This window comes from Mustela erminea, chromosome 10, assembly GCF_009829155.1.
Source record: "Mustela erminea isolate mMusErm1 chromosome 10, mMusErm1.Pri, whole genome shotgun sequence".
Lineage (NCBI taxonomy): Eukaryota > Metazoa > Chordata > Mammalia > Carnivora > Mustelidae > Mustela > Mustela erminea.
In genome coordinates, this window is record NC_045623.1 from 77021684 (window position 1) to 77038271 (window position 16588).

General features: G+C 42.1%; 2 protein-coding genes across 5 annotated transcripts in view; both read right to left on the reverse strand.

Moving 5' to 3' along the window:
* CCDC30 (coiled-coil domain containing 30) overlaps nt 1-10439 on the reverse strand; it is a 115823-nt gene extending 105384 nt beyond the window's left edge. Inside the window, 4 exon segments of the mRNA XM_032302166.1 lie at nt 221-341; nt 3062-3139; nt 6679-6734; nt 9801-10439. Coding sequence (XP_032158057.1) covers nt 221-341; nt 3062-3079 — 139 coding nt within the window. The 5' untranslated portion in view covers nt 3080-3139; nt 6679-6734; nt 9801-10439.
* Nucleotides 10440-12901: 2462 nt separating this feature from the next.
* Nucleotides 12902-16586, reverse strand: PPCS (phosphopantothenoylcysteine synthetase). Of its 4 annotated transcripts, none has more exons than XM_032302371.1 (3): nt 15992-16586; nt 15702-15805; nt 12902-13767 (listed from the first exon to the last, which is right to left on the reverse strand). In XM_032302371.1, the coding sequence occupies exons 1-3, from the start codon at nt 16497-16499 to the stop codon at nt 13447-13449; spliced, it is 933 nt and encodes a 310-aa protein (XP_032158262.1). In that variant the 5' UTR covers nt 16500-16586; the 3' UTR covers nt 12902-13446. The 4 variants fall into 4 exon arrangements, with proteins under 4 accessions (XP_032158262.1, XP_032158263.1, XP_032158264.1 ...); XM_032302372.1 differs by having other exon boundaries at nt 16020-16562; XM_032302373.1 differs by lacking the exon at nt 15702-15805 and having other exon boundaries at nt 15992-16254.
* Nucleotides 16587-16588: the final 2 nt, after the last annotated feature.

The following is a 16588-nucleotide window of genomic DNA, read 5'->3' on the forward strand; positions in this document are numbered from 1 at the left end:
TCTTGTCCTCTCTCACAAACATTCCCAACTATTTCAGAACGATAGTTTAAAAAGACCAGGCAGAAAATACACTCAAACAGGATAAGTACTTTTCTTGGAGTGGAAAATTATAATTTTCCCCCTTCCTTTTACTTTTATACATTTCTATAATTGTCACATATTCTTTCTATAAGTAGAAAAAAAAAATAAGCTTCACACTGTTAACAAAAAGGAAAAATACCCTGTCTCGGTTGGAGCTCTTTAACCACATTTCTAAGCTCTTTGTTTTCCTCTTCACATCTGTGAGAAGATGCTTCTCTTTCCTCTGTTAAGTTATGGACATGGTTTGCATACTTTTCCACCTACAAGAAAACAATACATTTTCTTACTCTTAGTCCATGATTCACACAGTAACCCATATCAAATCTATGAAGTGAAAGAATCATTGAGAGATCACCATACGATCCGGTCTATAAGAAATAAACAGAAAACTTGGCTTTCCTTAAGTGTGAGTCTCCCTCCCTAAACTTCCTTCCAGCCGTTTCATTTTATCAGACACTGTTACCCATAGATATGATGACACAGCTCTACAAATTTCTGGGACAGTCACAATATCTAATTTTTTTTTCCATTAACTTGCCAGGTTTCAAATCAAGTCTCCTTATCTACTGTGTAGGCAATATAGCATGATACCCACGAACAGAGAAAAATCTCCACAATAATTGTTTACCGTCCTGTGCTAACAATGATGATTAAGATGTCTGAAATGTTAATAGAAGATTGTACTAAAATACAGGGTATTTTTAAAAATAGCTTTTGGTTAATATGGTAACTTCATAAAAGGCACTTTTATGTGGCTCATAATAATAGATTAAAAGCTAGCTCAATGCCCCAGGCACTGTATTAAGGACATCAAACATTTCATTTTTCACCACAATCCTCTGAGACTGTTAGCTTCCCACTTTATAGGGGAAGAAGCAGGCTGTTAAGAGGCTAAGAGATTTGCATTGTCATGCAGAAAATAAGGAGAAGGACTAGACTTCACACTCAGCAGGGCCAGACCCAGAGGCTAAGCTCTTACCTATCTGGAAATTGCTTAAAAGTAGACTAACATGGGGTGCCTGGGTGGCTCAGTGGGTTAAGCCTCTGCCTTCCGCTCAGGTCATGATCACAGGGTCCTGGGATTGAGCCCCGAATCAGACTCTCTGCCCAGCAGGGAGCCTGCTTCCCCCCTCTCTCTCTGCCTACTCTCTGCTTGCTTGTGACCTCTCTCTGTCAAATAAATAAATTTAAAAAAAAAAAAAGTAGGCTAACAAAGTAATTGCGTTTTGCTGAATTGTGTTGAAATCTATTGCACAACCCCTCATAAAATGAACAAAGAGCTGAATGGTATATAGCAGAGGTAACTATGCACTGCCACCCAAGTTCATAATTTCCTGCTAATCTTCACTTTCTTTCTCTTCAAAATGGCAGGAACAATAGCACCTATTTCTAATAATAAACAGCTATAATTGATGGAATACCTGCTAGGAGTCAAGCACATGTGCGTGAAATGTTTTATGGACCTTAACCTGTGTAAACCTCACACATCTCTTTGAAGAGGTAATCATCCACATTTTACCTATGAGGAATGTCAAGTTCAAAGAAGTTAACTAACTTGCCCAAGGCTACACAGAAAGACAGTACTAAAGGCAATTTTTCACACCCATTTGCCTAATGTTAAAGTTCATGGTTTATTACGTTGTCCTGCTTCTGATCTAAAGGAGCTGCATTCTTTTTTAAGAGTTTGGAAATCACACTGTCCTCTAAAAGTTAAATTTAAAAATCAGTAAGTTGCCTATCTGAGCTGAGAAGCTGAAACACAACAGAATGATTTCTAAGCAACTTGAGAGAATTTCTTAACTCATTTAAAGAAAGAACATGTAAAAAAAAGTGGGTTAACCAGTATTGGAAACACCAAAAGAGTGATAAGAAAGTCAAAAGATGTCATTATTTACTCCTCTAAGGGCTAGCTAGATACCCTGCCACGTTCTAATCTATAAAAGGTCCAGAAATAAAGGCAGGTATAGAGAGACCTATTGTGGAAATCAGGCCGTCTCAGTCAGTGCTATATAAATTAGAACCAAGAGGCCCTTCAACAGATGAATGGATAAGGAAGATGTGGTCCATATATATACTATGGAGTATTATGCCTCCATCAGAAAGGATGAATAACCCAACTTTTGTAGCAACATGGACAGGACTGGAAGAGATTATGCTGAGTGAAATAAGTCAAGCAGAAAGAGTCAATTATCATATGGTTTCCCTTTTTTGTGGAGCATAACAAATAACATGGAGGTCATGGGGAGATGGAGAGGAGAAGGCAGTTGAGGGAAATTGGAAGGGGAGGTGAACAATGGGAGACTATGGACTCTGAAAAACAACCTGAGGGTTTTGAAGGGGCAGGGGGTGGGAGGTTGGGGGAGCCAGGTGGTGGGTATTATGGAGGGCACGCATTGCATGGAGCACTTGGTGTGGTGCAAAAACAATGAATACTGTTACGTTAAAAAAAAATTAGAATACTTGTTCCGCAAGTAAACATCTGTAATGCAGTGTACCTGTAGAGAAAGAATCCATCAGCCACAGGACATGCATGTCTGGTTCTTGTGGCAATTACATTTCTTTTTGCCCACTAGTAAGCTGGTATCTATTTTTTTCACAAACATCTCTGTGAGTGTAGTTAATATAAGGTCACCTTTGAGAAACAGATCCACTGACTAATCAGGTTTCTAAGCCCGCAAGCGACAAGCAAGAGAGTCAGCTAAAGGGTGGGTTATTGAAACAGGATGAATTTACAAAGATAATGAAAAACACCTTGAGCAGACCTCTTTGGATGTCCAACCAGTCATCTCTTGGTAACATCTTGTACATCTCTACAGGAAATGGATACAGACTACTGGAACATTTTAGGGAAAAAAAGTACATGCAAGTCCTTTTGCAAACTACACAGTAATATTCAGATGTTGGTTTTTAACATGTCGGTTTAATGAAGGACAATGAACAAAACCACAGTATCTTAAAACTTTATGTTATTAGCTCTTACTTCTTTCATTTCTTCCATGTGCTTCGCTGTAAGTTCTTCTAAATTTCTGGTAGCAGTGCTCAGCCTGTCTTCACTGTTCTGAAATAAGCACCAAATAAAATAGAGTGGTTCTTCCGTAGCAACAAGAGATTCAACCCCTTCTTTCTCAAGATGGTGAAATACATATTCTATCTGAACTTCTCCATTGGTGAAAGAGATAGCGTATGTGTATGTACATACATGCATATAACACACACACACACACACACACACACACAACTGAGCACGCAAGAAAGCTGACACGCATGTATACCTACAGTTAGACTCTGTACAAAGTAGTTTAGCTCTCCTGTTAATTAATGGAGATCTTATCCGGTTAGGATGGACATTTACATGAATATCCAATAACACAAAGAAAATTAAAATTTCAAACAGCTTCATAACATCTTCTAAAATAAGAAATGATGGGGCGCCTGGGTGGCTCAGTGGGTTAAGCCGCTGCCTTCGGCTCAGGTCATGATCTCGGGGTCCTGGGATCGAGTCCCGCATCGGGCTCTCTGCTCAGTGGGGAGCCTGCTTCCCTCTCTCTCTCTGCCTGCCTCTCTATCTATCTGTGATCTCTCTCTGTCGAATAAATAAATAAAATCTTTAAAAAAAAATAAAATAAAATAAGAATTGATGACATTATATATAATGCAAATGTGTATTTTTTTAAAAATACAAGCTTTTCTGTATGCCCAGTTTTGAAGTTTGCAATTTAGTAATCAGAAAATTGCCCAAGGGCCCCTTGAAAAGTTATAAATTCCAAAGAAGCTTTTTTTCCCCTCAGTTGAATTTGAGAGAAAAAAGGACTCCTCTGGAAACTAGAGAGCTCACGGATTCTGTTCTATCAAGGGATTACTGTACTCACTGAACATAGCTTAAAATTTCTGGTGACTTTCAAATCATTCAGTTCTCTTCCAGAACTTCTTGATATAAGCCTGTCATCAATAAGTTCTTTAAGCTACAAAAGAGCTCACACTTTAATGCTAGGTGAAAGATAAATTTCTGATTGAAGTTTTATTTGTGTTTCTGTTACTAGAATCTCTAGCTGTGACTAGGACTTGCTGTTATAATCAAACATAGCTTTTTTTTTTTTTTTACAAGATTTTGATTATTTATTTGAGAGAGACAGCACAAGCAGGGAGAGGAACAGGGGGGTGGGGGAGTAAGCAGACTCCTCACTGAGCAGGGAGCACAACTCGGAGCTCGATCCCAGGACTCCAGGATTGTGACCTGAGCTGAAGGCAGACACTTAACCGACTGAACCACCCAGGCACCCCCAGATACAACTTTTAATGAAGTTAATCTGACCGAATTGTAGTGATCTGCATAATTATTACTGTACTGCAGATAGTCCACACAAACTATACTGTTTTGCTTTCTTCATTATTTGTATTATTTTTCTCCTTTCTTGCTAAGTTTTTCAGTGTTATTTTCACATCAGCAGTTTAAGTGGACAATATATAGAATTCTATTTATCATCTGAACCTCACACTGAGAGAAAAAAGGATTCAGGTCTGAATCTTAGTACCCCATGTGTTTGCCTCATGACTTACAGCTAACATTATTCTTGTGCTCCTCACTTCCATCATCTGGTCCCCACTCGTATTTTCCTTCTCCCTTTTAAAGGCTGAATACGATTCCAGTGTGTGGATGGGTGCATGTGTGAGTGTGTGTGTGTGTGTGTGTGTGTGTGTTTGTATCACATTTTGTTTATTCATTCACTGATTCATGGACAGTTGAGCTATTTCTACTTTTCAGCTGGTGTGAATGAACACTGTTGTGAGCACGGGTTACAGGTATCTGTTTAAGCCCCTGCTTTCAGTTGTTTGGGGTATATGCCTAAACTAGATTGCTGTCTGTTGCTGTCCTATAACTCTGTTTAACAAATCTTTGAGGAGCTGCCCTACTGTTTTCCAAACCAGCTGCACCATTTTATGTTCCCACCACACAATGCTTTGTCATATCTTTGCTAATACTTTTTATATTTGTTTTATATATATAACAAAGCCATACTGATGGGGGTGAAGTGATTGTTCTCTTAAGCTGTGCTTATTCTACAATGACAGTGAGACCTCAGTCCCTCCACCATTACATCTCTCAAACTACCAGTTACTTTTGGCCTTTCCCCTCAAGCTTGGAGCCAACAGCTGATCACTGCAATCTGTCATCAATATCACCAGTTATCTTGCCCCTCGAACCATCTTCTCTGAAAATCCCAGCCCTGGAAAAGTTTGACCATTTAACTGTTCTTTATCTATTTTAGTTTGCTGAGGGCTGGTAGAGAAATATAAAACAAGCGAGCAGACTGGAGGCACTACAAATTCATGGTCTGCAACCTGAGCCAAGCTTCTGTCTTGCTAGATCAGTCCATGCATTCTTTACCAGATTCTGCTACCATTTCACTCGGCAACTATTCAGAACTTCCTTCTCTCCCATCAATCTCCAACCACTCTCGCCTCTCCCCTCTTTTGGCAGATGACCTTGTCTCCCACAGCACTAGTGAAACTAAAGTCATCATAAAACTCTGTCAGCTTCTATACCGAGGTATTAGCTTTTATCTTGAGAGACCTTGTTCTCTTTCTCTGCTCAGTAGAGGAGACTTCCATCCTCCTGATCAAAGCAAATCTCTTCACCTGTGTTCGAGTTCCCATCCCATACTGGTTCTTCAAGGAAGTTTTTTCTTTTCTTTATACTCATCATCTCCCTCACTACTGATCTCTTGCCCTTCACTCAAGATGCTTCTGGCCTTGGGCTGCCAGCTTGGCTCAGTTGGTTAAGTGTCAAACTCCTGATTTCAGCTCAGGTCATGATCTCAGGGTCATGAGATCGAGCCCTGAGTCAGGCTCCATGATGGGTGTAGAGCCTAATTAAGATTCTCTCTCCCGGGGCACCTGGGTGGCTCAGTGGGTTAAAGCCTCTGCCTTCGGCTCCGGTCATGATCCCAGGGTCCTGGGATCAAGCCCTATGTTGGGCTCTCTGCTCAGCGGAGGGCCTGCTTCCTCCTCTCTCTCTGCCTCTCTACCTACTTGTGATCTGTCTGTCAAATAAATAAATAAAAATCTTAAAAAAAAAAAAAAAAGATTCCCTCTCCCTCTCTCTCTGCCCCTCCCCACACAGGCTCTCACCCTTTCTCTCTCAAAAATAAGGGATGTTTTTGGTCTTAAAAATAAAGATACAAAAATTACCCTCCTTTGACCCCACCACATTTCTCTGAAGCTACTGTCCTCCTTCCAAATTGTCTTCCCCTCTCCTCCTCAACTGCATTTTGACTTCTGTTCTTACCACTATACTCAAAATATCACTTACCACTTCTCCTGTTTTTACTCTTACCTCTTTGGCCTTTTCTTCTCTCCGTTCTTCCTGGGCTCCTCTTCTTCCACAGCCCCTTGAGATGCTGCCATTCCTAAGAATCCTGACTTTGGCTCTCTGCCTTTCTCACCATCATGGTGATTAACAGCACGGATATAGGAGTCTGATATACCTTGGTTCAAACCCTGGCCCTGCCACTTTATAGCTTTGTGACTAAGCAAGTCACCTAACTTCTTTAAACTTTTATCTACCCCCCAATAAAATGGATTAATAACAATGCCTACCTCATGGGGTTGTTAGGGTTAAATAATAATCCATCTTTGCTAAGCTCCAGCTCTATCTAGGAAAAAAAAAAATGGGAAGAAACAGAAACACACTGAAATTACAACAAACACATGTGCTAGTGGAAAAGACTGCCAGTTGTCCCCCAATATTTATTCTTCCCTTTTCCCGCAGCATAAGATAACTGGTTTCTTGAATGATCATACAGCCGCCTGCCTTACTGGAAGATACAGCTCTGTGGCCTAAGTTCTCACCAATGGGGTTGTAAATGGAATTGTGCGCCACCTCTAGGAAGTGCCCTGAAAGGAATGGGATCACTCTTCCTCACTACTGCTTCCATCCTACTGGCTGGAATACATACACATAAGATCGCTGAAGCTTGAGCAGCCATCCTGGATACATGGGGTAGAGGCAAACTGCCAGAGATAATATACTATCATGAGAGAAGCAATCTTTGAGTCTCCGACGATTTCCCCGCTGAGCAGGGAATCTGCTTCTTCCTCTCCCTCTCCCTCTGCCTCTCCCCATGACTCGTGCTCACTCTCTCTCTCTCTCAAATAAAATCTTTTTAAAAAATCCATTATTTGAATTATAAATGCTCTAACATCTAAACTGCGCATAAAATAACCCACATAACAAAGCACACACACAAACTATTCTCTCCAGACTAGATACTGAATAAATGTTCATTAACTATCTTAAAAAGTTTTTGTCCCCCACCCCACCCCAACTTCCAGATGTAAAGAATGAGTTGGTAAAGTTGTCAAAACAAACTAAGACAGAGACAAAGAATTTTAAATGGAAAGAGGGTAAGGAGAATGGGCACAGAGTCATTGTTTCTTGTTCTTATTTCCCTTACAGGTGCCCTCAAAGTACAATGAAGGAGTCAGGACCATATCTCGTGCTAGAGCACATCTTCCGGCTCTGAGGAAAAGATAAGTTTTGGATCTCACGTTCTTACAGTGACATTAAGGAACAAAAGTAAATAGCATGGCCACAAAAACTGATATACCCAGACAGGCTGTTCACCTTAACCATCTTTCTCCTTTCTACACAAATATAATTTTAAAATTCTAGGCATCTTAAATATGATACATGTTATACACAGTTTTTTCCTTCTCAATTCCCAAGTAAAATGAGGAGAAAAATACTTTTCAAAAAACTGAAAACAATGTAGCAATGTTTAAATGCTTAAAATACAAAATAAAGAGGAAAAGAAAGGCAAAAATGTATACTAGCATTACAGCTATGTAAAATGTACACTTGTTAGCAGGGGCTGACCCAGAACAGAAAATGAACTTGATATGTTGGGATAGGGTTTCTTAACCTCAGTGTCACTGACATTTGGGCTGGATCATTCTTATTGTTGGGAGATGTTCTGTGCATAGCAAGATGTACTCTGCCAAGTAGATGCCAGTTAACATATCCCCAGCTGTGACAACCGGAAATATCTCCATCCTTTGCCAAATGTCTCATGGGGAACAAGATCGCCCCCTGGGTTTAGAGCCACTGTCCTAGGGTGAGAGGAAAGTTCTTAAAAAGTTACTTTTCCGTGCTCCCTAATGATGTTTATTCAGTAAATACATACTGGAAGGGGAAAGGTAAGATCCTTAAAATACAGCACCTAACCCTGTGCTTTTCAAAAGTTAGAATTTATCCATTAAATGTGAAAAATGGATAAAGTTTCAGAACTTTTTCTCTTTTTTAAAAGAATTAATTAATTAATTAATTAATTAATTTAGAGTGTGAGCATTGGGAGGAGCAGAGGGAGAGGGAGAGAGAGAATCTCAAGCAGATACCACACTGATCTTGGAGCTTGATCTCACCATCCTGAGATCATGACCTCAGCCAAAATCAAGAGTACACATATGTATGGGAGAGGGGGCAGAGGGAGTGGGAGACCCGCCTAACCGACTGTGCTACCCAGGTATCCCTAGAACTTTTTTTTTCTTCTCCAATCCATTATAGAAGAGAAAGCTGAAGCCCCCAAAGTACCTGCAAAAAGTATATGTCTTCAAAATACGTTTACACTTAAACCTGAATACTGAAAAAGAAATAGTGAGACTCAACGAGGAACACAAACGTTAAGACAAATTAAAGTTTTTCAACTAAAAGAAAACTGCACTGGCTCTAAATGAATCTCATTCTATTTTTTTAAAGTTCTATGTTCCAGTCTTTTTAGGACTATTAAGCCTGCTTCGTTGCCAAAAATATTTATTTTCAATCATTCCTCCTCATTGTTTCTGTTTCTTGGCTCAGGTCATAAAGAATGTTTTCCCATTAAGAAACTGACATGAAGGGGCACCTGGGTGGCTCAGTGGGTTGGGCAGCCAACTCTTGATTTCCTCTCAGGTCTTGATCTCATGGTCCCTGGGGATCCCCATCCTCCCACTCAGTGAGTGTCATTGTTTCTCCCACTCTCTCTGCCCCCTCCCCCATACATATGTGTACTCTCTAAAATGAATAAATAAATCTTTAAAAAAAGAAAGAAAGAAAGAAAAGAAAAGGAACTGACATGAAGAGAAGGCACAAGAACTATTTTAAGCATCTCCTCTCCAGAAAATTTGATGGTATCAAGGCACTGCATTCATATGGGCTTAAAGTTGAAATCCGGTTGCATGATCATTCTGAATGATCTTTTCACATGCATAAATACATCATGTAAATCTAACAGAGTATTCACTTGAGCAAGGAACAATCTTTCTTTATATGAGCGTGGAATGGGCCTAAAAACGCATTTTGATTTTTTCCCCCTCAGTTTCAAAACACACTAGGCTTGTAAGGAATTCACTGTTTGTATTTACCAAAGCGCGCTTCTCCGTGTTAGTTAGTTTAACCAAGACAGGAAGCTGGCCGCAGTGCAGAGAAACAAAGAAAATCTTCCAAAGGATTCCAGAGCTGAAGAATGTGGAATACTTAGCTACCCAAAGCATTGTAGTAGGAAATCAGAGGGAGGTGGTCTACAGATGGCAGAGGTGGTGGAGACGAATGGACATTCAGTGATGTGCAGCATGGACAAGAAAGGGTGAAAATGGCTGTGGAATGAGCAGGATGAGAAAACTGGTGCTGAGGGTGATGAGAGAAGCGGATGAGATCGTAGCTTGAAAGGCAGAAGGTAACTGACTTGATGACGTCCGATGCTGAAGATACAAAAGGCCTCTCCAGAGCTTCATCGGCATTTAAGGTTCTGCATGATGAACATAGGGCGAATAAGCGGAAAACGGCAGTTCTTTGTTCACAAGCCTACGACCAGGGGAAGCCGTAGCTCGGAGGACTCGGCACGGGCCAGGCCCACCAGGCGCCGTGGTCTGTGCAGGGCTGAGTCTTCGCCGGGGCGGTGAGAAAAGGGGCGCCCACTTAACCGACGGGTTCCAAGCCCTCTCTAAAAAGGGCAGACGGCCTAATTCTAAAGGCCTGTGGCGGCTGGGTCCCTTCTTCAAGCAGAATCACTCCGGCCCGCCACTATAAAGGCAGAGCCAGGAGAGGCTCTTCTCCTGTTTCGGGTCACACTAGCGAGAGAAGCGGGAAAGACCTGGAATGCAGAAAAAGAACGCAGAGAAGGCGCCTTCCTCCTCGGGGCTAAGGCAGAACCGCGGGAATCTCAGGAACCAGGCAGGACACTTTCGTAGAGTGCCGCGAGGGTCCCGGCTCACTGGGCTCCACAGCTGCTCAGCGGCCAGCGGCAGGTGCTTACCCACGCCCGGGCGTCATAGCAACCGCTCTTGCCGCAGAGACGCCGAGGCGTCCTTCCGGCGGGAACTATAGAAACGACGCGCACCATTGGCTCAAGGGATGCTCTTCCTGTGGAGACAGTGCACACCATTGGCCGTCGGGTCGTGGGGCGGGGCTTTTAGACAGAAACGAAAGTACGCCTCATTCCATTGGCTTTGCAGTAACCACGGTAACAACATAGAAGCACTTTTCCTACTTTGAAGTTACGTTTTGTCCCAGACATTTACAACTCTCAAATAGCTTCCCGCCAGGCCTTAAGTGGAGACCCGGCTTAATAACCTTGGTTCTATTTATCTAGAAGTAACTTCATTCTTAAAAGGGAGAGGGTTAGGAGTTGTGAATTTTAAGCCTAGATCTGTCACTACCTGGGGCGCCTAAGACAAATCACATTTTTCGGATCTGGCTTTATTGTTATAAAAATGAAGAAATTGGATTTGACTAGAATTGTCCCAAAGACAGAAGCCCTTTAGAAGTCCTAAACACTGAAAATTCAGTTTAAGTGAACCGGTCCTCCACCTATGTTGTGCAAAATAAAATTTCAAATTGACAACTGAAGAGAGGCTTGGTATATAACATGTTCATTTGAATGCTCTTAATTGCAAGATTCTGGTTAGTTCACCAAAGCTTGATTTGACCCATTTTGGGGGGTCCTTGCTTTGCTGATATCTTAACTAGGTACCCGCATTTCAGTCTTATTTTAGTTCCACATAGGACCCTTTCCAAAGCTTTGCCAGTTATCTGGACAGATCTCACCCCTTACTTTATGGAAGTACTTCAACCATTTCCACCTTACAAGTGTGTTTTCTCTGATCTAAAATACTCACCACTTCCAGTCCACTTAACTCCTACTTACCGGATCAAGTGTCACTTCCTCAGGGAAACAATTCTTGGTCCTCCAATCCAGATCAAGTGCTTTCCCATTTGCTCTCATTGATTCGCATTCCCTTTCACTCTTTCTCTGCACGCTCCTCTCCTTGCTGTTTAAAACGAAAAAACAGGGGCGCCTGAGTGGCTCGGTGGGTTAAAGCCTCTGCCTTTGGCTCAGGTCATGATCCCAGGGTCCTGGGATCGAGCCCCGCATCGGGCTCTCTGCTGAGTGGGGAGCCTGCTTCCTCCTCTCTCTCTCTCTGCCTGCTTCTCTGCCTCCTTGTGATCTCTGTCTGTCAAATAAATAAATAAAATCTTAAAAAAAAAAAACGAACAAACAAAAAACCTCCTGGAATTTTAACATGTGTAATACTGTTTAAGTGCTCCAAATGGAAATTAAACTGAATTGGAAAACACTTTAAATAATTCCATGTAGGAAAAAGGTGTTTGTTTAAGCCTAACAATACAGGATAGGAAATGGTTCCCAAGGGAAGTAATAGATGGTAGAAACCAACATCACTTCTAGTTTTCACTCCATTTACCCTCATTGGACATTCAAACAGGATGACAGTCATCATCCACATGAAGCTACAGATGTTAAGGAAGAAAATCAGTCTTTCCTTCTTATCCCTTCAGTACCGAAGCTACTCTGACAGAGCCTGTTGTCTTTGAGATTTTGCTAATTGGACCCTAAGTTAAAATTTTTGTTCCATGGGACTGCTGCTTCCAGAACAGTGCTGATTGCTGCAGTTATTTTCCCTCTGCTTGTAAGTCACATTTCTTGATTTAGTGACATATTTCAATGCATCTTTGCACCTCTGCTCAAATCTTTTCAACTGCAATTTATTGCACCACTGCCATCACATTGGGTTACTCTTCCCAACTCCATGAAATATTGCTAATTGCATTTTAAATCAAATACGTGAAGTGTATTTACCACTTCTACCTATTTATTGATGGTAGTTTCTCAACATGCACTCTGGACCATCCTACAGATCATTTAGGGGATTTTTCTGAGCCACATTTCTCGTGCACTCCCAACCCAAAGCCCAGGACAGTAACAGAAGCTTTGAAAACTCAAGAATTCAGGGATCATGCAAGGCACCATCAGAATACTGCCTTGCTGAGAAAAATTTATGTGCAGCTAAAAAATTTACATGCCAGACACCAGATGACTAATGCTGTATCTTCACTGTTTTACTTAAGCCTCACAACAAAGGGCACCATTCAGCAGAGAGGCTTATTATCTCTATTTCATAAATGAATAACTTGAGATTAAGTCATGAGTCTGAGCTTACAAAACTAATAGGTGATACAGCTCAAAAGGCCCAGCTTGGCTGAGATGGCTCCAAAGCCTCTACTCCTTACCATATAGTAAAGCTTCCCTCAGGGCAGAAATCACAACTAGTCCCCTTCCTTGCCCCAGGTAGAAGCCAAGTTTCCATTAAGCACAATTATAAAATATTTGAAAGGTAAACTGTTAACTCAAATAGAGAGTCAACCTAAGAAAAGGAGCAAAAAGTAAATGTATGAGAAGCTCATCATTCTAAAGGTAACCTATTTTAAGGGAAGTGTCCTTCTCTTGTACTCCCCTTCGATAAATTCCCCAAAACATCATTTCCATCATGTTGGCTTTTGGGCACACGCTTTATTGCACTTTATTTTTCATACACCCATTTCCCAGACATATTTATTCATCGTTTTAATCCTCATAATCCTCAGGGCCTACCACATAGTAGGCATCAAGAAATATTTGATCTTTAAGGCATGGCCATTCATGCATCCATAATCCTTCTCATAGTATGAAGAAGGTTGATATTCAGGCCTCACATGTACACGCTGGGGAATATAATTCCCAATAAGCTCTTTTTCTAAAGGTGACAAACAGCTCGTGTTCATTTTCAAAATCCAGGTGATAATCAGGTAAGTGTGTCAGGTGGTTTGGTCATAATTGCTTTGTTTTTGTTTTCATTCTTATTGTGTATGAAATGACCTTTAATAGACAAATACCAAACTACCTTCACCTGCATACCACTCACTGTTTCTTTCCCTTCATATTTTGTCTTCATGAAAGCAAAGTACTTATTTTTACCACTTAGAATATACGCCCTGATTCACTGAACAATTTTTTTCCCACTGAACAATTTTTGATCCTACAAAGGCTTTTAACTTCAGTTGTCATGTATAAAAGCTGTGTGTCGAGACTGAAGATCACTCACTATCTTCTCTTCTATGTCTATGCCTTTTTCTACTTCTTCCTCTGATAGCAATATCTTGGTTTCGGAGTCTTTCGTTAAAATAACCACAGAGGAGTGTCGTGACTCAAGGCTATTGGCCACCACCACTTGATGTCGATAAACTTCCAAAGCATTCCGTGCACGATCAATTACGATGGAAGGGTCAGTCTCCAACTTAAAGGAAATTATAAATGCTTTGGGAGCCCAGTCTTTAACCAAAGGAGAAAGCATTTTTGGCACCATCTTCATTGTTATCTGTATTGGAAAAAGAAAAGCTTAATAAGCAAACAAAGGTCAATATCTAGTAGGTCAGTCTCATGGGAAACTAAGGAAGCAGGGACTCAGATTTCTAGCGATGTCAAATTTAAGTGGGATTTTTTATTGTCAAACTTTTCAGAGCATTTTAAATGCTTAGCTTAGAAGCCTTGGTTCTGTAAGCGAAGGATAATCCTCCGTAATAAGGATACCTAATTCCAAGGCTTCATACAAATTCTGAGACAAATCATGTCTTATGAATTAACCTTGCCCTACTACCCTCATCACCATTAACTGAGCTCTGAAAAACAGCATTATATTTTCTTAAGTATCCCCCTTATTTTAAGCCAAAGACTCAAATAAACTAATCGATTCACACAAATCCATAATGCAAATTAACTTTGGCAGAAGTATAATGCTGGGTTTTTAAATCTCTTAACCTAAAACATTCCTTGTACCAGTAGAATGGCTACTGGACTCCATTTAAAAACTGTCACTCATAACATATCTTAGCACTGAAGAAAGAGAACTGATTTTATTTTCACTTGATCAAAATTCCTACTATACCATTCTTGATACCATCTAAGAATGCTGAGTTGGTTTGTGTTCTTTCAAGAAAGAACTAAAATACACAGGAGAGGGGCACCTGGGTGGCTCAGTGGGTTAACCCTGTCTTCAGCTCCGGTCATGATCTCAGGGTACTGGGATCCACCCCCCCCCACCACCATTGGGATCTCAGTGGGGAGCCTGCATCCACCTCTCTCTCTGCCAGCCTCTCTGCCTACTTGTGATATCTCTGTCAAATAAATAAATAAATAAATCTTTTTTAAAAATACAGGATAAATTAAATCTCCCAAAATTTTCAAAGTGTGAAATTACTCTGATAATATCAGGATTTCAGAAAGTTAGCAAGCAGTGAGAGGGATTATATTCCCATTCCCCACTTAATTTTTCTGCTTACTATTTTTCACTACCTAACATAATATGCATCTGACATATTTACGGTCTCTGAAGAGTGTATGCAACTAAGGGCACAGTATGTTTCTTAACACTGCTTTATCTCCAGGTCCTACTACAGTACTTGGCATATAGTAGGCACTGAATAAGTATCTGTTGCAGAAATGAACAAATGAAGTGTCCTACAAAGTCAGCAAGTGTCTCACAGGTAGTTTCTCCTATTTAAATTCTGCTTGAACATAAATGATTAAGAATTGTCTCAGGTTCCAGTATGCCAGATCACCTCAAGATCTCAACCACACCACTAGCCACTCCATACCCTTTGCTTAAACTACAGCAATCGTCACCTAACCTGCAACCACTACTCTCTAATTCACCTTTCATACTGATGCTAGAATATTCTTTTCAAACAAAAAGTTTATCTCATTCGCCTACTTGTTTTCCTTAGCTCCACAGGATGAAGTCCAAGCTACTTAAGAAGGAATACAAAATCTTCTACGAAATAAGCTCTCCTCGGTCTGCCCACCCACCTTGTGCCCCTCTCTCCCTGCTCTCTAACCTTATCGAACAACTTATTTCACAGCACACTGTTCATTTCCAAATTCCAATTTGTACTATTTCTGGAATGACCTTCCCTACTTTGTTTGCTATACTCTCAGTACATCTTTTTAAAACCCAGTTTATGTCATCTCCTCCAAGAAGCCTTCCTTGACTTCCCCAAGATTCACTCACCCCATACTCTGACTTCACTTTGTACGTACCTCTACTAGAGCATTTATCACTCTGTACTGTAATTATGTCTGTATCCAGCTCCCTCACTAGATTGTGAGGTTCTTGAGGGAGGGCGGTGTCTTATTCATCTGTATCCCTAGGGCCTATCACATATGGAATGCAGAAAGGCCATCTCCAGATCAAGAGGAAATTAACCCAAGACTGATTATAGGGGATCGGATCTCTGGAAGAGAAGCGCCCATCACCTGCAGTGGGCCCCTAGATGACTGGATCTTGTGTTCAGGCATTTCTGAGACAGGAACATAGAAATCTGACACGGCCGCAGCCAGGTAAAACATCGCAGAAGAGCCTGCAGAGAGAAGCACAGGGTGTAATAAATCGGAGTGGGATATGGGATCAGCTCCTTTCAACTCAGGCAGCCCGGCCGTTAGACTGCGGGTAATGAAAAGGTGAGGGCAAAAGTGTCTGGGGGGAAAGTGTCTGGGGAAAAAGGCTCTGCCTGCAGGAAACCCTGAACTCCTATAAACGCACGCACCCAGCGGATTGAGCGCCTGGGCCGCAGCCTGCAGCAGATGCAAATAGTCCGCCAAAGTGGTGAACTCCACGGCCAGGAAGGTGCCGGCCGCCGCAGCCTCTTGGTAGCTCCGCAGAGCTGCCGCGAAGCCCGGAAGTGCATTCTCCTCGGCCTCCAGGCTCAGCAAGCCCGAAGGGGCTGCGCCGCAGGGCCGCAGCGCCGACAGCCAGGTCTGGGGCGGGAAGCGGTGGGCAAAGGGGAAGGCGGAACGAGCGCGGTGGAGAAACAAGACCCCGTAACCCGCGGACAGAAAGGCCTCGGCCGAGATAGCGCCGCGCCGCCCGCTGCTGAAGTTGTCCAGAAAGCGCACTGGCCGGGCTTCCAGGGGAACTTTGGTGCCGCCGGACGTGATCAACACCACTCGCCGGCCCTGCGCACCCAGCCGGGCGACGAAGCGACCCATAACCTCGGCATAGCGCGCAGCATTCGCAGGTTTGGGAAACTCGGCGACCAGGTCCACTTCCGCCATCAGTCCCGGGGCGCGCCCGCACTCGCGCACGCTCCGCTGCCCGCGGCGCCGCGGCCCTGCCCGAATCCCGGGCCCCGCGCAGCCGCACT

Excerpts from the sequence above, each read along its gene's own strand:
- PPCS (XM_032302371.1), bottom strand. The coding sequence starts at position 16,499 with ATGGCGGAAGTGGACCTGGTCGCCGAGTTTCCCAAACCTGCGAATGCT. Across the intron at positions 15,806-15,991 it reads CCAGGCGCTCAATCCGCTGG|GCTCTTCTGCGATGTTTTAC; the intron begins GTGCGTGCGTTT and ends TTCTCTCTGCAG. Across the intron at positions 13,768-15,701 it reads CATCTAGGGGCCCACTGCAG|ATAACAATGAAGATGGTGCC; the intron begins GTGATGGGCGCT and ends TTTCCAATACAG.